Source organism: Pelodiscus sinensis, chromosome 5 (assembly GCF_052426305.1).
Source record: "Pelodiscus sinensis isolate ZL-2025 chromosome 5, ASM5242630v1, whole genome shotgun sequence".
Lineage (NCBI taxonomy): Eukaryota > Metazoa > Chordata > Testudines > Trionychidae > Pelodiscus > Pelodiscus sinensis.
The window spans coordinates 99648290-99670259 of record NC_143056.1 but is presented as its reverse complement, the minus strand read 5'-3'; the positions used below and the strand labels follow the sequence as shown (position 1 = coordinate 99670259).

The window sequence follows — 21970 nt, the reverse complement described above, 5'->3', positions numbered from 1 at the left end:
AAGAGAAATGCAAAGTGCTCCACTTAGGAAGGAACAATCAGTTCCATACATACAAGATGGGAAGCGACTGTCTAGGAAGGAGCATGGCAGAAAGGGATCTAGGGGTCATAGTGGACAACAAGTTGAATATGAGTCAACAGTGTGATGCTGTTGCAAAAAAAGCAAATATGATTCTAGGTTGTATCAACAGGTGTGTTGTAAGCAAAACTCGTGAAGTCATTCTTCCGCTCTACTCTGCACTAGTTAGGCCTCAGCTGGAGTACTGTGTCCAGTTCTGGGCGCTACATTTCAAGAAAGATGTGGAGAAATTGGAAAGGGTACAGAGAAGAGCGACAAGAATGATTAAAGGTCTAGAGAACATGACCTATGAAGCCAGGCTTCATGAACTGGGCTTGTTTAGTTTGGAAAAAAGAAGATTAAGGGGGGGACATGATAGCGGTTTTCAAATATCTAAAAGGGTGTCACAAGGAGGAAGGAGAAAATTTGTTCCTCTTGGTTTCTGAGGACAGGACAAGGAGTAATGGGCTTAAAGTGCAGCAAGGGAGGTTTAGATTGGACATTAGGAAAAAATTCCTAACTGTCAGGGTGGTCAAATATTGGAATAAATTGCCAAGGGAGGTGGTAGAATCTCCCTCTCTGGAGATATTTAAGAACAGGTTAGATAGACATCTGTCAGGGATGGTGTAGATGGAGCTTGGTCCTGCCTTGAGGGCGGGGGGCTGGACTCGATGACCTCTCGAGGTCCCTTCCAGTCCTATGATTCTATGATTCTATGATTCCCCCAGACCAGCTGCAGGCCATGGGGCTGGCAGTGGAATCCAGGGCTTTCCCTCCGAGCTTCGCACCCCTCCCTGAGTCAAGCTGCAGTCTGGACCAGCCCATGTACCCCTGGCCTCCCAGGAGGCACCACCAACCACACTGCAGCCCTGGCCTCGCAGGATTTGGTACCAGCCAGAGAGCACAGCCCAGGTCCCCCAGGATGAGCTGCCACCACAGCACGGCCACCCTCGATGCACCAGTTAGCTTCCCATCCCTGGCCTCCTAGCCCCCTGCCCTCACTCCTGAACCCCCACCTCATGGCTGAGCCACCCCATATGCTCAACCCCAGGCTCTGAGCCCCTCTCCCCCCCATTCTCCCTGCCCTATGCACTCATATACTCATTACAGAAAGGATGTGGACACATTGGAGAGGGTCCTGCAGAGGGCACCGAAGATGATTAGGGGGCTGGAGCACATGACTTATGAGAAGAGACTGAGGGATATGGGCTTATTAGTGTACAGAAGTGCTGTCACCCCAAGACAGAACTGCTTTCTATACTGTGCATAAAGATTCATGCATGAAAGAATTCACAAATGTATGAAGTTACTTGAAGCTGGAAATTACTTAAATACCACATGAAAACAGATTTTGTTTTTAAATGCATGGGACCAAATCCTGAGTTCTGTACTCAGTTTTTAATACAGAGTTTATCTAGACAAGGATGGCAGTAAGATGCCATGCTCGGTTTGTGTGCTTTGGACTCAACTCCACTCCACTGAAGTCAGTCAGATTCTGAATGTTTGTTTGGACCACTACTGATATGAAAGTTCAGATTATTATATATCTTTGATTAAGCCTAAATAATACAGAAATATTTAAAAATGAATAAAGTAAATTTAGTGTGGAATGTTGAATACTGAGAAATCTTCATGTTATTTACATGCACAACAGAATACTGACTTTAGCAATAATTGCCTAAGTCAAAAGATGAATTCAGGACCAAAGCAGTATAGTAGTTTAAATAACTACAGATATTCTATAGAGAGCATACTGATTGGACTGTTATAATGACAGACATAGAAATTTAATTTTATTATACCTATTATAATTTTATTATACCTATTGTTAATCTTGATACAAACAAAATTGTATTCCCAAAATACATTTAGCTCAAATTACCATTTAGTGATAATAATGATGATGTATCTGTGTTTGTCCCAGAATATTAGAAGGAAGGTAGGTGACAGATCTGTCACCAATAGAAGTAGTCTCTAAAAAAGATATTACTTCCTCCACCTTGTCTCTGTAAATTCAGTGATTACACTGATTTGTACTCAGGCCTACTCTACAAAGTTAGGAACATGTAAGCCACCGTGCAACAACCTCCTAGTTGTGCATGGGCCTACACTTAAAAATCATTTCCCACCAGTTTAAGCACCCTGCTATAGCATCACAGTAATACCTCCTTCCAAATGGCACTGTGGCCTAGACTACGCTTACTAGAAATTCAGCGCTGCAGGGGTCAATCTCCCGGGGATCAATTTAGCAAGTCTAGTAAAGACCTACTAAATCGATTGCTGATTGCACTCCTTTTGACTCCAGTACTCCACCGGATCAAGAAGTCCCCCACACTAGGGAGGCCAGGGTAACTCGAATTAAGATACATCAACTCCAGCTACATTATTCACGTCAAAGCACAAAGATTGACACAGTGCAAGTATAGATACTGCATGACCTACATCTAGCCTCACAGTATGCCAGCAACTGCCCCACAATGTGTGACACTGACTGCTCTGATCACAACTGTGAAATCCACTGCCCCTGGTCACAGAGACAGGAAGCCACATACACCCTTTAAAATGCCTGCATTTTAAAAAAAATATTTTTTCCCTGATTGGCCAGCTTGGCAAGCATATCCAACAATACTCCCTTATTGCATACAACTTCCCAGCCAACCATGCTGGCAATGTACAACAGAGATGCTCCACTCTGGAGAAGACAGGAGATATTGGTTCTCCTGGGCATGAGGCAAGATGTGACCATGCAGGCACTGCAATGGACCAGCTGTGGAAACATTGACACATGTGTGATGATTACCTCCAGGGATACAACAAGAATCAACGACAGTGTCACATGAAAGCAAAGGAACCACAACCAGCTGCAAGTCACACCTGATAGAGACACCATCAGGGCCCCACTGCTCACTATGGATACCTCGGAGGAGCCCAAGATGTAGACCCTGACTGCCATGAACAGAAAGAGGAGAAGGAAAAGGAGTAGGAAGGTGACATGTTATCGGGTGACCCAGCTATGCCCCAAGCCATGACCTGTTTGATACTACCACAGTCCTGGCAGTCACAGCAGCTAAGCACAGGGGAGAAGGAACCTTAGGTAAGCAATGTCCCATTGCAATGTTTAAATGGAGTGATGGTGCCCAACCCAGCATAGCAGCTCATCGCTATCAACTTTTCACTGATCTACTCAATACTAATCATTAATACTAGCAATTGGGTTAGCAGTGACCATTGCTGTATTTGGGGAAGGCAATATTCCATCCTCATCATCTTCCTCTTGAGTTTCCACAGTTTCTGCTTCTTTGAAGGAACAATCTTTTGTAACCCAGAAGTCTTTTCCTGCTTGTTGTCATCATCTTGATGAATCTCTTTCACAAATTCAATAACTGTATTATCATTATAATCTTCTAGCTTCAAATTGATTCCATGTAGCCTTAATTCTGTAGTGGGAGATACTGGAGACAGTCCTGAAGCAAGTGGCATAAAAGTAGACTCTGAGGACAGAAATCTGCAGTTCAGTTTGTCCTCATCAGTCTATATATCCTCCAGGTACAGCTCCTTGTGATAGTTTCTTTCAGCTTGCACTGCAGCTGGAAAGACATTCTTAACTGCATAGGAACTTGGCCCAACCCAAGAATTCTTTTGGAGAATAGGTTCACTTTCAAGAATTATCTAGGGTCCCTGGGTTGAGCTGTTGTGTTCATATGTTGTGGGCACCGCTTTATTGGGAGTAGAAGATGTAGGTGGCCCATCATTTTGGCTTTGGTACATCAGCTGCTTCTGATGAAGCCTCTGCTTATTGAGTATTTTTTCCAGTTTGGCATCCTCTTCAGTCTGGAGATCAAATGAAGAGATAAGAGGACAAACAGTGGCCAGATGCTGAACTAACTGAACATGCTGGCCAGGTCAATATGATCGTCCTTTACCCTGACTATAAAGCCATTCTGCTTTCAAACTTTATTTCTGAGAAATCACATATCCATCCAAAAGATTCGGACACCAGCTTATAATATACGGCTGATAGTCAAATCCAGGAATAGAAGGTGTGGCCATCACACAAGAGATGTTCATAATTGACAACTGCTCCAACTCAGAAAAGGAAGCCACGAAAGAAATCTCATTTAAGTATCTGATTTCATTTTCTGCCAAGGAAAGAATAGTCAGACTCTGAGGTAAGCAAACAGGTGCCACACGAAGTGAGGTTATAATATTTCCATGCAGCAGCAGAGTCTTTAGACATAAAAGCATAGAGAGCTATATTGTTGTCTGAAAAATCAAGGTGTTGAAGGGAAGTGCAGGTATTGGGCTGATCCATTGTCTTAAGGTTATTTCCTGCCAGGTTTAGCCATTTCAAGTGCACCAAATCCTTAAGGCCCCCCAAATAACCAATACTGTTGTGAGGCAAGTTTAGTACCCGAAGCTGAGTCAGTTTTACCACACCCATTATCCTTACAAGTCGATTGTTGGCTACTGACAGCTGCCTTAAGTTCCTGCATTTCTCCAGGTATTCCAGTTTAATTATTTGATTTTTATTCAGAATTAGAGTATGAATGTCAGCATCACAAGGTAATGTTGGACTCAACTTTTGAAACTCCTAGCCTGATCAATTGACTATGGAGCCTTCCCTGGCTCCCAGGGCCAATATAGGCGCCTCACTCCTTGCCGCCGCCATGCTTCTTGCTTGCTAACGACACCAGGCAATAGGATGCCGTGCGCTGAATTGGCTGCTTTAATCCATGCACAAAAAATAATTTCTGGGCATTTTAGCTGTGAAGTCCCCTGACAAGGGCTCCCCCCGGTGCCAACAGCAGCCATTTTTAAGCGAATTTGAAGGAGAGGGGAAGAAATTCCTCAGGCTGGAAACTGGGGTACTTCGTCCTGTGATACACTGCTCAGTGTGCGTTTCCCATGGTGCCCCATGCTGTGTATAGAAGGCAGTTTCCCATGATCTGCTCTTCCTCTAAGCTGCCAGGCTCGCCGGAGCTGCTGGTGCCGCCATCATGAAGTAAGTGCCACCAGCCGGCTGGCTCCACCACCCGGCTCCATCCTTAGAGCCGAGTTCTCCGCAGGTCCTGGCTGCTCCTCCCCTCTAACCTGCTCTGGTTCCTCTTCCCCTCGCAGAGTCAGGCTGTGCAGCTTCAGTGGCTACAAGATCTACCTGAGTATGTCCCTCCCTCTGGAGCATCTGGTATTGGCCACTCTTGGCAGACAGGATACTGGGCTAGATGGACCTTTGGTCTGACCCAGTATGGTCGTACTTATGTTTTTATGTACTAGAAGAAGTAGCAACACAAAGAGGAGAGGCAGAGCTGTTGTCTGCTTTTCATTCCCATGTAGAGTTAGGTGGGGTGGGGATTCATGCAAAACCAAAACAGTTTGTTGATGTGCACATGGATATCCCCTGAATCCTCATGAGAGAGCTCAATGAAATGTTCATGGAAATACTTTGCAATCCTCTCCTGAAGGTTTCTGGGGAAGACAGCCTTATTTCTTCCATGGTAGGGCACTTTCCCATCCCACTCTGTGGCAGGCATCATTGCAGGACACAAGCTAGAAGCATATGGGCCCAGGGGACGTTAGGACACTAGCAGCAGCTGTGCTTTCTGTGCCTTTGATATTTGTAGCAGAAAAATATCAGCAAAAGTCACGAGTGCATGTGGAAAACAGTACTACGGCTCAAAGCCATTGTCCTGCACTCATGGAAAGACAGGCCAAAATGGTACTGTTTCATGCAATTCCCTCCACATTTCCCTTCCACCTAAGCTCCCTTTGGGTCATAGTCACCATCGGTGGGACTCGAGAGGGAAGCTGTGAATAAGCATGTCTTGTTTAAAATGTTATGGAAGCAAGGGAAGGGAGTTTTGAATCTTAATTTTTGCTTTTCATTATGACTATGTGTGTCTGAGTGTTTTGTCTATTTCTGCTGCTAAGGCTTGGCCGAGCTCTCCCTTCCATACTTCCAGAGCCCCTGACCAGATAAGGAGGGAAAAGAGGACGACTAAGTCTCTAATGCGCTAAGTCTCCTCTCACCCTGTGAGGAGTGCAGTGGTTCTAAGCACTGCACACTCCTTGCAGGACAGGGGCTGTGTGGGAGGAGACTTTGCATGCTTCCCCCACCCCCCAGGCCAATCAGAGTTTGGAGGCGGGGGAGCACATGAAGTCTGCTTCCACCCTGCAAGGGGCTCAGCAGTTAAAGTCAACTTCCAGCTGCTGCTCAGGTAGAAACTGACTCTAAGCGTGGTGCTCCCTTGCAGGGTGGAGGCAGGAAGCAAGAGACTTCATGTGCTCCCCCTTCCCAGGGGGCAGTGCACAAGCTCTCCTCCCACTGCTAGGGGCACTGGCACCTAGAGGGAACCACCAGCTGTTCTCTCTGGGGGTGCAAAGACTTTGTGCTCCCCCACCCCCAGACCAATCAGGGTCTGTGGGTGGGAAGCATGGAAGTGTCCTGGCCCTGCTCCTTCCACCTGAGGCCCCGCCCCTTTCAGGGCTGGCCTGGGCCACTTCAAAAATTTCTGAAGTGGTCCTCAGTAAAAAATTATAAGCCACCCCTGGTTTAACCAGTTAATTCTTCAAACAGGATCCCACAGCCGGGGGACCTTAGTGTGGTGTTTTGGGCCCGGCCGGGCTTAAGGCGGCCCACCTACTCGTGGCTGGGCCCACCATGCTACAGCTGTTCCAGCCAGGCTGGGTCTGCTAAGGCCAGGCTGGGCCCACTGCACCGCACTAGCGGCAGGGGGCTGCTCCAGCCTGACTGAGCCGCCAGTTAACCAGTAACCGGTAGGCCTCACCCTTACTGGGTGACTCTTACTGGTTAACTGGTGATATCCCTATTTCAGTCAATGGAGAACTCCATTCTAGCTCCTCCCTACACACCCACAACATCCTTTGTGGCATCAGGGGCAGCACCACTTCCCCTATCAAGCCACTGCCAGGGTCAGTATGGACAACTGCAGCTTCATGTGCGCTAACCTTTGAGCACCACAGTTGCTGTATGGGCAGCCAAAATGGACTGAAATGGACAGGAATGTTCTTTCCAGTTAGTTCTGTTCCATTAACTACAGGCAGACCCCGACTTACGCGGATCCGACTTATGTCGGATCCGCACTTACGAACGGGGCTTTTCTCGCCCCGGAGCTCACGGGCGGCGAGTCGCCGCCCGTGTCCTCCGGGGCGAGAAAAGCTTCCCCCGGTCTCCCTGGTCTACTGGGGGGGTCCAGCAAAGCCGCTGGACCCCCCAGCAGACCAGGGACACCCGAGCAAAGCCGCCGCCTGGGCGGCTTTGCTCGTTTGCCCGGGAGCAAAACCGCCCAGGCAGCAGGACCCCCGCCGCCTGGGCGACTTTGCTCCGGTCCCCCTGGTCTGCTGGGGGGATCCAGCGGCTTTGCTGGACCTCCCCCCCCAGCAGACCAGGGGGACAGGAGCAAAGCCACACGGGCGGCGGGGTCCCTCTGCCTGTGCGGCTTTGCTCGGGTCTCCCTGGTGTGCTGAGGGGGACTCCCCCCAGCACCCCAGGGAGACAGGAGCAAAGCCGCACGGGCAGCAGGGTCCCTCCGCCTGTGCGGCTTTCCTCGGGTCTCCCTGGTCTGCTGGGGGGGAGGGGGCGCAGCTAGTGCGCCCCCCCCCCTCAGCAGACCAGGCTTTTGTTGCGGGATGCCTTGGGTAGAGTAGCTGGGGTGCTGCCGGGTTGGTCCTGTGGGAACCTACCAGGCAGTGCCCCAGCTGTTCTGTCCCAGGCTCCAGATTTAGCTGATGTTGAAACTGATCAGGCTGATTCCAGGAAGCTGGGAGCAGAGTAACTCTGCCTCCGGCTTCCTGTAGTCAGCCCCTGGTCAGTTTCAGTGGCAGCAGCTGAATCTGGAGCCAGTTCCGACTTACATACAAATTCAACTTAAGAACAAACCTATAGTCCCTATCTTGTACGTAACCCGGGGACTGCCTGTATTTCAAAGAGTCTTACTGTGTTTTTATTGCATGTAGTTTCTACACACTGGTTTTGTATGCAATAAAAAATCTAGTTTTGGAAACATAGTTTCATCTTTATTATTTCACAACATGTGATATAGAATACCTAGAACTACTGAAAGCACCCACAACTTGCTGTTGTATAGCTCAACAGAACTCATGGGACCAGTAATACACTGCAGTAATTATAAAGGAACAAAAGCTGCAGAGAAGGGTGTAACTGTTGCACTTTCTCAGACATGCTGAGGAACAGACCCGGACAAAGGGTGAGCTGGAGCAGGATTGCTTTTGGGGTTGTTTACTGGTACAGACTCTTAAGAGTAAAGTGATTCATTCTCTCTCTCACACATGCACACACTCACACACACATTCATGCTGGCAGTTTGGAGGCAGGCTGCAAGTATGGTGTCGATTACTTTTGATTTCACTGGTGGCTTGAGTGTTGGCCAGGCGTCAGCTTCTTGAGGACTCGAGCATGATGTTCTTTGGGAGATCTCTTTAGATATGCAGGAGGCTCTACTGTCTCTGGGCCGGTCCGAAGTTTCTGCTGTGATGTTACATCTTGTCCAGGAGAAAGAAAGATTTTCTGGTCATTTCTTAGTTAATGTATCTGCTTGCAGGTGTCTTTGCTTTAAAAGGTCACAGATCCTAAACTGCCTTTGATTGGGTATTTCTCATTCACATCCCACACACATTCCACAGGTTACATACATATTCATAAGCATACATTAAGCAATATGGTTTCTAGGTAAAATCCAGCCTCCTGGCCGTGAGTAACTAGAAACCTACCATAAATTGGATTGCTTGACATACTCAAAAGACCTAATGTAAATAATGTGAGTTAACACACCAAAGACATGATACAGAGCTTAACATAAATTGTAACTAAGAGAGGTAGGATCAAGGGAAAAGGGGAAAGCAGGGTATGTCTACACTACCCAGCTAGTTCGAACTAGCGGGGTACTGTAGACATACCCGTAGAGAAGTATGTCCAGTCAGCTAGATGCCAGTGGAGAGGACGGAAGGGGGGTCATGTCTGACTGGTTACATTCACAACTCTGCAGTAGCCAGAAGTTGAGTAATCTAGCCTCCCACAATGAGTCTCATCCTGATCTGCAATAGCTAGAGACTAGTTTAAACTCTGAAGCATGAGATTTATCCCCCAAAAATGTATTTTTAATTACAAGAGACATTTATATACATAACAAACATAGACAGTTTCATACCTTTCTCAATCTTATTAAATACACTGTTTGACAGTTTTTGATGAGGGCTTCCCAAAATGATGGGAGGGTGAAACCAAGTTTTGGGGTTTTTTTAAGTAGGTACTGGATTGCAGAACAATATCAGAATAATTATTTAATGCTACTGGAGGGTTGTTTTGTTGTAATATTAAGTATGTGTTCAGGTAGTTAGGGCTCTGTATAGACACACTTTTTTATTTTTCAAAGCAAAACAAATTAGAGCAATTAGGAATATTGCAGCAGCACGTAAACACCCCAATAAGAATCACTGTATGACTATGGAGGTAAGCACTGTATGAATATAAGCAAGGATGCAATCCTTGTCCCCTGCTCTTTCTTCAACTCGTGTTTACAAGATAACCCTTTATTAAACCCCATGCTCTTTGTAAAATCTCCTGTGTCCACCTGGTTCCTACTCTCTGTGCCAAATAGGAAGGCTGATACAAAATTTTAGACTATTTCCACCAATGAGTACATTTTTGTTTCTAAAACAGCACAAAGTTAAGTTCTAGTAAGCAGCTAATTGGTTCAAGAACAGTATTTGCTCAGAGATATTTATGCAGTGAGGAGACTCAGTGATGCACCCAGAATAGGAGTTTCTGGGTCATTCCGATTTAGTTACATTTACATTGTTTTGGACATTTGAACCCTGAATAGATTCCCTGTGTGTAATGGTATTATTAGCTGAGCTGGCTCCAGCTTTGAAAACACCTCTGCTGGTACGTATTTTGTAACACACCTGTACATACACTGTTATGCAAACCTGCATATTAATAATCACTCATTGATGTTTTTTAAGTCTATTACTTATCTTAGTGTCGTTATATATTACAGCTAGCACTGAGAAACAGATTGTTTGATTTTTAGAGGTGCTGGCCATCTTAAACTCCAGCTGAAACTTGCTGTAGACTTTCAACAGCTCTGAAAATCAGCGTTTAAACATTTTACCACAAGCAAAAAAAAAACTTTCATACAAAACATTTTTCTCATTGAAAAAAAGGTACATTTAAACCCACGGTACCACAGACTGAAGTATGCTAAATTAAGTTTAATTTAAACAGATCACTGTTTGCTAAAAAGGAAAAGGAGAGTTTTGAGGATTCCCTCATATTGCCTCCGGAAGCTCCCATTTAAAGACCACAGTTCTTAGAAGACCTTTCAACTATAGAAAATGCTGTGCATCGTTTGATTTTCTAACTAGCATGACTCTAACAAAAATTCAGTCTGATACATCCATCTGCTCCAGCAGTTCATCAGATTAAAAGGAAACTATACAAAGAAAGGAGCAGTTAAGTTTATAATGGTTTCTTTTAAATCAGCTTCTCAGCACTTCAGTGACATACAAAACAACAATCAAGCTCCTTGTATTCTTTTCAAAACAAAGAGCCACTATTTGATAATTAACTGTTCAAGGATAAACTCCAGTTTTTCTGTCTCTTTTCTTACCATTTTTCCTTGAGCAATGTGTCCATTTATTTTAGCAGACTCTGTTCAAAAATGCATGTATTGTTTCATTGTTTTAAAGGCACTGTGAAAAAATACATCTTATTTTTCCATTATTTTGCTAGAAACATCAATATCTTTTCACATTTTTAAATATATTTTATATTTTTAAATATGTAAACTAATTGAAATGAATCAATGCCTTTTAAAAAAATGTTCTACAACATTCACAATTTGCACTTAATTACAAAACAACTTCCTTCTACTACTCTTAGCAAGTGACCAAACTAGATAAAGATTTTTCATTTATTTACATACAAACGAGCACTGTAATCAAAATATAGGCTCTTGAGAAGGGACAAGATCACAGAATAATCTTGCTAGATTTTGTTAACTGACCTTCAGATGGATTGTTGATTTGTTGTAAAAAAATTACATTTTGTTGCACAGGTATACGGTTTCCAGTTATGTTGCCCATAAATAAAATGGCAGGCAATCATACATCCACTATGGCTGACTTTCTGTCACCCTAAAATAAAATGTAGTGAAGGCAGTGAAGTTTTTCAGCAGCAGGCCTAATCAATGCATCATAGCCCAGTCCCCAAACTACATATAGCAGCACTCTTGAAGCTGGCTACCCCCTTCCCTAAAATCACGTCCAGCTGGTTATAGAAGCGGCATGTTTGAGGTGCTACACTACACCATCTCCTCTCTTCCTTTTCTTATGGAGGACTGGTACAGCTCCTTGATTTTTACTCTGCACTGGAATAGCCTTTAACCTCAAGGCAGCTTGTGATCCTGCTGTAAACCTCGGCAGTCCTTTTGCTGGTTCTGAGCTTGTGCAGGATGGCTTCATTTCCCCATACCTCAATGTAAGTGTCCCCACAAGATGTCCTGGACACTCCAGACTGATGCACTTCTCTGACCCTGGGAACTGGAAGTCGTTGCAGCGTTCAAAGGATTGTTGGAAGTTATTTCCACATGTGCTGCAGTGTGCTGCTTGCTCAGCACGGGCTAACAACACTGGCCACACAAGACAGACCTTTCTACTGTTCCTAGGGCTTTTTGAGCTCACGAGAGTAGTAGAGGCACAAGTTCTGGCCAAAGCAGTGAGAAGGGGGAGCTGGGGGAGCTGCAGGGGGTGGGGGGCCTCCAGGTGGCCAATAACATCAACTTTCTGGCAAGGCTGCATCTACACTTCAACCGTGCAAGGTCAGGAATAACACTGCTCCTCATGAAAAGCTGGAGTACAGAAATCGACTTCAGCAGCCCTTATGGTAGTGTGGATGCATCACTTAGAAAGGAGCCCGTATGCAACTAAAGTTTATGTAAAGTCCTAGCATAGACCAGGCCTAGGGAAGTAAATACCCATTCATACAGTTCATCTATTAAATAATTAAAATGATATGATTTAACTGGTTCGCTGTTGGAGGACTGATGCAGAGCAGCTGGGGTGCCACAGCAGGGGAGCTGCTCCAGGCAGGGGCCACCACGGCCCTGCTGGTCACCCCGCTCTAGGCAGCAGGCTCCTACAGGTTGGCCCTCTGTGGGCGGGGCTCCTCCAGCCTGGCCCACTGCAGTCATGGTCCTGCCAGCTAGGCTTACTGTGCTGCGGCTGAGGGGCTGCTCCAGTTGGGCCTAGACCCAGGGCTGGATTAAAGGGGGGGGCTAGCCGGGCAGCTGCCCAGAGCGCCAACCTATGGGGGGCACCTGATGGCAGCTGTAAGGGGCGCCATGTGCCTGGGGCCGAAGGCCGCGCGGCGCCCTTTAGATCTGCCATCAGGCACTGCATGCCCGGGGCTGGGGACCGTGCGGCGCCCCTTAGAGCTGCAATCAGGTGCTGTATGCCCGGGGGCCACACGGCGCCCCTTAGAGCTGCAATCAGGCACCGCACGCCCGATTGCAAGTGTAAGGTGCGCAGCGTGCCGGGGGGTGGGGCCGTGCATACGTCGCGTGCCCACTGCCCGGGGCGCAGGAATGGCTCGAGCTGGCCCTGCCCAGACCTCTGGTTAAACAGTAAGGGTATGTCTATACTACCACCCTAGTTCAAACTAGTATGGTAATGTAGGCATACCGCACTTGCAAATGAAACCCGGGATTTGAATTTCCCGGGCTTCATTTGCATAAGCGGGGAGCCGCCATTTTTAAATGCCGGCTTGTTCGAATCCCGTGCCGCGCGGCTACACGCGGCACGGGCTAGATAGTTCGAACTAGCAAGCCATTCTGAACTATCTGTACACCTCGTTCCACGCATGGTTTGCCAGGGTTAGTTTGTTTGCCTGCAGATGCTCCCCTAAACAAACCATTTGGGAGCCTGCCAGAGGCTAACTCAGGAAATCACATGCAGTGCTTGGGCTGGAAGTTCCCCACTTCTGACTTAAGGCTTACATCAAAATCTACTGAAAGCAATGGAAGTTTTCCATTAGAAAATAATACTGGTATACTGAAGATGGGTGAAGAAATGATGGACCAGATATTATACATGGCTTTCCCAGAGCTGTAATAAGATGTGCATGAAAAAGTCTGGAAATAGTTATCTTTTGCTAAGAGTTGAGGGGATTTTTTAGCCTAGCTCCAAGTCTTCTTTCATTTGACCCTACCTCCCTCCATCTCTCACAATATAGGAGGGAAACTTAACTGGCTTAACTATAAGGAAAACAAAATTATGTGTTTGTTCAATTTTTCTATAAACTCTGTGGTGATTCCTTTCAAGCATAACACCCCAGTAACACACCCTACCAGACTTTCATGTTTAATTTCAGAGGGTATGTCTACACTATCACCCTAGTTCGAACTAGGGTGGTTAATGTAGTCAATCGAAGTTGCAAATGAATCCCGGGATTTAAATATCCCGGGTTTCATTTGCATCTTGCCGGGCGCCGCCATTTTTAAATCCCCGGTAGTTTGGACTCCGTGCCCACTGCTACACGCGGCACGGAGTAGGTAGTTCGAATTAGGCTTTCTAATGATGGATGATGAAACTGGCACTCATTGGGCTAGTACAAACGGGTCTTCTAAAAGCATTATCTGTCTTCATGGAAATACTTCAGATATCTACCAGCATGTTACAGAACTTATATCTCAGAATTTAAGAGCATTCCGTTCTTCACCTGTAAAAGAAAAATAATGCCCCCTACCTCATGAGAACGTTGTGAGGATGCAATCCATTAATGACTGTAAGATGCTCAAATACTACAATGACAAGAGTTCTATGGTTAGGTCCAGCAGGCTCAGATACTGGCTTCTGGAACCTGGGTGTAGATAAAGTAGTGTTCTAACATTCAGATTTAGGAGCACTCAGCTCATGATGGCAGCACCAGTTGCTCCTCTTAGATGCATACACAATAGTACTTAGGCCTTTCTCCTCCTTAAAGCTCAATCTGTTAACTCATCTATTTACTCAGACAGGTGGTATTACTTTGGCAGAATCCTACTGTTTGTGTCCTAGCTGCATCTACTTAACTCAGACTGGTTAAGTGGCAAATAGGTTGGAGTTCTTTTGTACTTCTTCCTCCTGTGACAAAAGACCTGCCAAAACTTCTACTCGAGTATTAAAATACTACTCAACTCTTTGAAAAACTAAATTTATGGAAGAACAAGCTGTCTTATCCTTGGAAAATGCTCCTTAATAATTCCAGAGACATTCTGTAAAAACACAACCTCTTAAGCACACAGGAATCAAGAACTCTAACACTACTTTAGACTACAGATATTGCTCTCTCCCTCATCTATTGCCTTAATGAATAACTGAATTTGGAATTTTTCCTCTGTGTTGTATTGGCTAAGGAGCGCTAGATGTATGTCCATCCACAGCCTGTCAGATATGCTCCTTCCTCTTACCAGAGAGCAAGTGTCACTGAGAGCAAAGTGAAGTGTTACCAGCATATGGTGAAAGTGAACCGCTGTGCGGCGCTTATGACTGCAAGCAAAATGTGGATCAACCCAACCAGTGAACTGTTTCCTTCCTGAGCCAGGCTAAAACAACTGCTCTCTGAAGACGGTAGTATCCCCACTCATTTTAGGGATATGTTGACTCTGAAACCTAACATAGAATCATAGGCTATGTCTAGACTGGCATGATTTTCCACAAATGCTTTTAACGGAAAAGTTTTCCATTAAAAGCATTTGCGGAAAAGAGCGTCTAGATTGGCATGGATGCTTTTCCGCAAAAGCACTTTTTGCGGAAAAGCGTCCGTGCCAATCTAGACGCTCTTTTCCGCAAAATAGCCCCGATCGTCATTTTTGCGATTGGGGCTTTTTTGCGGAAAACAAATCTGAGCTGTCTACACTGGCCCTTTTGCGCAAAAGCTTTGCGCAAAAGGACTTTTGCCCGAACGGGAGCAGCATAGTATTTCTGCAAGAAGCACTGATTTCAGACTGATTTCTGCTTTTGCAGAAAAACTTGCCAATCTAGACACAGCCGGAGGCTACGTCTACATTGGCCCCTATTCCGTAATAGGGATGCTAATGTAGCACTTTGGAATAGGCAAATCCGCAGGGGATTTAAATATACCCCGCGGGATTTGCATTTTCATGGCTGCCGCTTTTTTCCGGCTTGTAGATAAGCCAGAGAAAAGCGCCAGTCTGGACGCGATCCTCCGGAAAATAAGCTCTTTCAAGTAGGAATAAGAGATCCTCCGGAAAAGAGCTTATTTTCCGGAGGATCGCGTCCAGACTGGCGCTTTTCTCCGGCTTATCTACAAGCCGGAAAAAAGCGGCAGCCATGAAAATGCAAATCCCGCGGGGGATATTTAAATCCCCCGCGGATTTGCCTATTCCAAAGTGCTACATTAGCATCCCTATTACGGAATAGGGGCCAATGTAGACATAGCCATAGAGTTTAAGGCCTGACAGGTAAATGTCAGCACCGTTAACTGTTTCAGGCCTCGTTATTTTAGCACAAAACCCAGCTACTGAGAGAATAAAAGGAGTGGGCTACATTCTCTGCCACCATTAATCTGACTCCAAGCATAAATTGATGGGTGCTGTCATAACATAGCACTGTGGAAAGTTAAGAGAATCCATGATACTAAGTCCAGCATATTAAGTACTGCCCCAAAGTCAGTTATAAGTACAGGAATTAATAATGTAAACATGATCACAATTTTAAACACGTAGCCCTAGTTTACAATGTACTTCACTTGTCCTACCCTATGTAGGATGTGGTATCATACAACCTTATTTAGATATTAATTTATCTCAGACACCACAAATCCTCATTGAGGAGAGCAACAAAGGTGCCATTTTATGGCTTTTTTTAATGTGTACACCTATCCACTGACTGAGATATACTTACAGATATGCCACTTTGGACTGTGATCTCATTAGACCACATAAGCTAGGGGGAATCATGCATAGAAAACTCCAGATCTATTAGGAAAGGTGCGGGAAATTCACCAGGTGACACTGCTCTCTGTATTGAACCAAAGCTTCAGTTAGTACCCAGGGGTGCTGTACTGAAGGTGCTATTATTATTTATGCAATTATTAGTATTATTATTTACAGTAGGGTCCCATTGTGGTAATGCTCTGCAAACACAGGGGAAGATATGGCCCTGACAAACTCACCATCTAAGCTAACCAGATTAACTATCAGCAAAATGTAAAAAGCAACTCATGTTAGTTACCATTTTCTTCGTGTCAACCAAGACCACCAGTTACAACTCCAAGTGCTTCTGTCAATGTGCTCCACCACTACAAACCAATCAGTCCATCTTCCAGCCTAGATAGAGCCAGCTGCTCTTCCTTGTCATCTCACACTGACAGTGGGTGGGAAGGCCACAATCCCTGCAGCTGGGTACACCCTGGGTTGCAAGCAGGCCTGTGGTCCCTCCTGTCCCAATGCAGTGCTTGTAAACAGCTCCAACTGCTCTCCCCCCTGTATAGAGCTTACCTACACACACAATGGTAGGTACAATCTCCTGTTACCAACCCTCAGCATATAACCACTATTTCAAATCAACTCAACTTTCACAAACCTAAAATTCTTCCTTATGAGTTGCTTGCTACAGTGTGGAACTCACTCCTGCAGGACCTCAGAGCTGTCACAAAGCACATTCTTTCCCTTCCATGAACAAAGCACATTTCTTTGCCTTCATACACAAAAGGCCATACACAAATCATACACTAAACAACAACACAAACTACATGTGCAAATTTTCCCCCTGTGGAGAAGCCTGGAGAAGGAACAACACACGACAAATACCTGTTAAAATGCTTATAGTACCACTGGAAGTCACTCAGATAACGCAGTCATAGGCCAGTATAAAAGCTGGCACAACCACTGAAATCCAGAGCTGAGCCAGTTGACATCTGCAGATAATTTGGCTCCATATATATATATGGTAGAGTCAATCCGATATTAAAGTGAAAAGCTGCATATGCATTAGCATCACAATCATATGCATTATGATTGGTTAACTTTATTAACAAACAAGAAGAAAAATGTTTCAAGTACCCTCATGAGAAAAATTTGGCATGAAATACTGGTCCTATTGATGCCAGTGGGAGTTTTTCCATAGATTTGAGAGAGACAAAGATTTCCCACCCTATATCTCAATGGAAGACAGAAGCTTTTATGCCGATGAAAATTCAAATTCAACAACGTGTTAATAAATTAGTCATAAAGACCATAGAAATATGAAGACACTGTATTTGTAACTTCAGTCAAAGCTGCACATAAATATTACTAGTTACAATAGGTTTAATTATGTACCATCTGCTTCATTTAAAATTTATGTATCATCCCTATTTACAATGGATACATTATTTATTCAGCTATTACAATCTAAAGTATAGTCCATTTTTTCATTACTGGCCCCCAATCCTGGCCTATTTCCAGTTTAGGTAATTATAGTCTACCTATTTAAAATTCCCCTGTAGTTTCAATAGGTCAGTATTTTTCACTTCCTGTATTATGCCGCTGTTAGTTGGTTTTGCTATATGCTATTAGGAAATTATCAGCATTTTATTTTACTATGTGATTCACATATATTTTGAAATGTTTTGGTATTCTTATGAAAACCTACATATTAATATTATATACATAAGCTCATTATTTCACAAAGATGATCAAGTAGTAATTATATTGTAATGAGACTAAATGAAGTAGCAATCTCAAGAAGAAAAATGCATCGTACCCATTTGCCTTCCCCAAATTACAAATTCAGTTATGAAAGATGGGATGTATTAACGTAAATATATTTCATTTTATAATTTAGACTTAATGAGAGAGTTAATATGAAATGTAGCCTGACTTCAAAGCTACAATGTTTATACATAGAAAAAAATGTCCAGACCTACAATCCTGTACCATGAAAAATAATTTATCTTATACAAATAAATCAAAATACAGTATTTACAAATTCAGAGTAAATAATGGAAGTGTGATGCATTTTTTTTTTGTCTCGGAATTTGTAAATTAGAACCAATGTTACATTATAGCCATACTCCATGTCAATTGCACACAATTACTGTGCATTCATTCTAAATGCATCTAGATATGGGAGTGCTATATAAAAGAATCTGAACTATCTCTTAGCTACAGCTACCGACAGTATTCATTTTACCATTTATCTGCAAACATGAAACAGCATTTGAAATATAATAAGCAATAAGAGATTTGTCAAAAAATAGGACAGTCTATATGTTTGTGTTCTCTTTTTAAAGCCAGGGCATTAATTAAGCCTTATATCAATGCCTGTCTATTTCTATTTTATTAGTATAGCCTCAGATGTACACTTGGTGTCTAAATTGTTAGCATGATCCATTTAATTACCAATTAAAAAGCATGCCCACTGCTCTTTCGACACAGTAAGCATTGAGGTCAACCACAGACTTTAACTCATAGACTTTAAGGTCAGAAGGGACCATTTTGATCATCTAGTCTGACCCCCTGCACAATGCAGGCCACAGAATCTCACCCATCTACTGCTAGAATAATCCTCTCACCTATCTCTCAGATATTGAAGTCCTTGAAACAATGGTTCAAAGACTCCAAGATGCAGAGAATCCTCCCACTAGTGACCCATGCCCCATGCTACAGAAGAAGGCGAAAAACCTCCAGGGCCTCTGCCAATCTGCCAAACCAGTAAAATTATTACTATCAAAACTAAAGAGAATATAGAATGTGTTTCCAAAATAGACAAGAAAATCAGAAAAATATAACCTGGACTTTCTTAGCATTCTAAATTGCATTTGCAGTGTGTTTTACACTCAGATAAAGAACCTGCCCCCTCTCCCATCCCCAAAAATGCAAAGATAATGATCCTGTAGTTTAACCAAAGTCTCTTGCAGTCTCTTTTCCCCTTCCAGGCACAAGAGCTAATAGATACTGACTGTCCCATAGGAAATGAGGATATTATTCGCGTGTTGGCCAAAAAAAACCCCAAACAAACAAAAGCCCAGAGAGCTCGTTGGTTACACAGGACTACTACAAAGGAAGAAAACAGCTCGACAGACTGTCTCTCCTCTATCACATTTAACCTCTGGTGGGGGGGGGAGGAGGAAGTCTGGGTTTTACAGGCTGCCCTATCCAAGCATACAGTCGGGTTCCGCTATCCGTTGGCAAGCGGCTAGCACAGCCACATACCCGACCTAACGGAGCCCGTTGCCACTGCGGGGAGGCGCAGCGCAGAGGCAGGTGGCCGCGAGTTTTATTCCAGCCAGCCCGAAGCGCGCTGCGACCTCCTCCCGGCCCGGGGCCCGGCACTGGCGGCAGCGCCCGGCCGCGCAGGGCTTGTCACGGGTCCCTGCCTGCACCGTGCGGGCGGGTTGCTTACCCTGCGCAGCCTGGGCGCCGCGGCCGAGGGCGAGGAGCGCCGCGAGGAGCACGGCAGCGACGGAGAGCGGCCCCCGGCTGGCCCGCGGCTGGCGGCTCGGGCGCTCTCGGCATCCGCGGGCCCCGCCAGCTGCCCACGGCGGGGAGGCGGCGAGCGGGCCCCCCCGCGGACCGGCCCCGCGCTCGTCGAACGCCATTTGCGGGGCTCCCACATCGATGCCGGCCCCGCTCCCGCAGGCGCCGCCTCACCGGGGGGGGGGGGGGGGGCGCTGCCGCTGGCTGCCCGCGCGCCGCTCGAGGGACGCGGCGCTGCCGCCCCTCGCAGGCTGCTGGGCTCCGGCTGGCGCGCGCCGCGGAACCAGGCGCGGGCGCTGCAGCGACAAAGGAACCGCGCAGCCGGCCCCCTCCCCCCGCCCTCGCGCGCGGGCAGCCTCGGCCCCCACCCAGCCAGGGGGGCTCTGCTCGGAGACCCCGCCCCTGCGCCCCAAACCACTTCCCTCACCTGGCGGGGACTGAGCCGGGGCCGGTGCTTCTGGGACCCTTGTGCCCCCCCCCTCCCCCCGCAGCGGGACTGGCACGAGTGTGAGCTGCTCTCATTGAAACGGGCCACAGACCGGAGTGACAGACAACCCCCCCCCCCCCCCGCCCCACTCACCCTCTCAGCTGAGCCAGGGGAAAGAAGAGGCTGTTGACTGTCTCAGCAAAGCCCTCAGCCCCCTGACGCCCTATTTGTGAGCCCAGACTCTATCCCAGCAAACATATAAATAAGCACCTTCAAAATACAGGGGTACAAGCCCAGGGGCCAAGGGAACGCATGCCCACCTTCTCTTTACCCTACTGGCACCCTGCTCCTTGCTGTTTCTGCACATATGCTTGCCCCCTTCCCATAGCTTGTTTTATTATGTGCAGGCAGAAAAATGCGGGTTTCTTTTTTACCTATGAATTTAACATATTCAACCTTAATTCAAATAAGGTTCCTCAGGCAGTGGTATGAAGTTGGTAGGGGTATAAGTTTATTACAATTTTATAACAGTTCATTGTTCTCTGTTGAATTAATTGATCATAGAATCATAGAATACTAGGATTGGAAGGGACCTCAAGAGGTCATCGAGTCCAATCACCTGCTCTCAGGGCAGGACCCAGCACGTCTCTACATCATCCCTAACAGATGTCTATCCAACCTGCTCTTAAATATCTCCAGTGAGAGAGATTCCACAAACTCCCTAGGCAACTTATTCCAGTATTTAAACACCCTGACAGTTAGGAACTTTTTCCTAACGTCCAACCTAAACCTCCCTTGCTGCAGTTTAAGCCCATTGCTTCTTGTTCTATCCTCAGAGGTCAGGAAGAACAATTTTTCTCCTTCCTTCTTGTGACACCCTTTTAGATACCTGAAAACTGCTATCATGTCCTCTCTCGATCTTCTCTTTTCCAAACTAAACAAGCCCAATGCTTTCAGTCTTCCTTCATAGGTCATGTTCTCTAGACCTCTCATCATTCTTGTTGCTCTTCTCTGGACCTTCTCCAATTTCTCCACCTCTTTCTTGAAATGTGGTGCCCAGAACTGGATACAATACTCCAACTGAGGCCTAATCAGCACAGAGTAGAGCGGAAGAATGACTTCTCATGTCTTGCTCATAACACACCTGTTAATACATCCTAGAATCATGTGTGCTTTTTTTGCAACAGTGTCATACTGTTGACTCATATTTAGTTTGTGGTCTACTATAACCCCTATATCCCTTTCTGCCATACTCCTTCCTAGACAGTTGCTTCCCATTCTGTATGTGTGAAACTGATTGTTCCTTCCTAAGTGGAGCACTTTGCATTTGTCCGTATTAAACTTCATCCAGTTTACCTCAGACCATTTCTCCAGTTTGTCCAAATCATTTTGAATGATGACCTTTGGAGGCAAAGCAGTTGCAACTCCTCCCAATTTGGTATCATCTTCAAACTTAATAAGGGTACTCTCTATGCCAATATCTAAATAGTTGATGAAGATATTGAATGGAACCGGTCCCAAAACGGACCCTGGCAGAACTCCACTTGTTATATCTTTCCAGCAGTATTGTAAACCTTTAATAACTACTCTCGCAGTATGGTTATCCAGCCAGTTATGCACCCACTTAATAGTAGCCCCATCTAAGTTGTATTTGCCTAGTTTATTAATAAGAATATCATGCGAGACCATGTCAAATGCTTTACTAAAGTCTAGGTATACCACATCCATCGCCACTCCCTTATACACAAAACTCGTCATCCTATCAAAGAAAGCTATCTGATTGGTTTGACATGATTTGTTCTTTACAAATCCATGCTGGCTGTTCCCTATCCCTATCATCTTCCAAGTGTTTGCAGATGGCTTCAATCTAACGGGCGTGTGTCTTTAAAGCACAAATACAACCACCATGAATGTCAGTGTCAGAACTAGTAATGAAGCGGGATAGACCCCCCCCCCCCCAACTGTAAATTCATCCCTTAAAAATCAG

The 21970-nt window shown here is 45.5% G+C and overlaps 1 protein-coding gene and 1 pseudogene across 2 annotated transcripts in view; both read right to left on the bottom strand.

The window, feature by feature from the left end:
• KIAA1549L (KIAA1549 like) overlaps positions 1-19726 on the bottom strand; it is a 234831-nt gene extending 215105 nt beyond the window's left edge. The window contains exon 1 of one of the 2 annotated variants that reach the window (XM_075927818.2): positions 19483-19726. In XM_075927818.2, the coding sequence (XP_075783933.2) occupies positions 19483-19678 (196 nt within the window). In that variant the 5' untranslated portion in view covers positions 19679-19726. The remainder of the gene's footprint in view (positions 1-19482) is intronic. The other variant, XM_075927820.2, reaches the window with a different exon arrangement.
• LOC102462147 (centrosomal protein of 97 kDa-like) lies at positions 3248-4726 on the bottom strand (annotated as a pseudogene).
• Positions 19727-21970: the final 2244 nt, after the last annotated feature.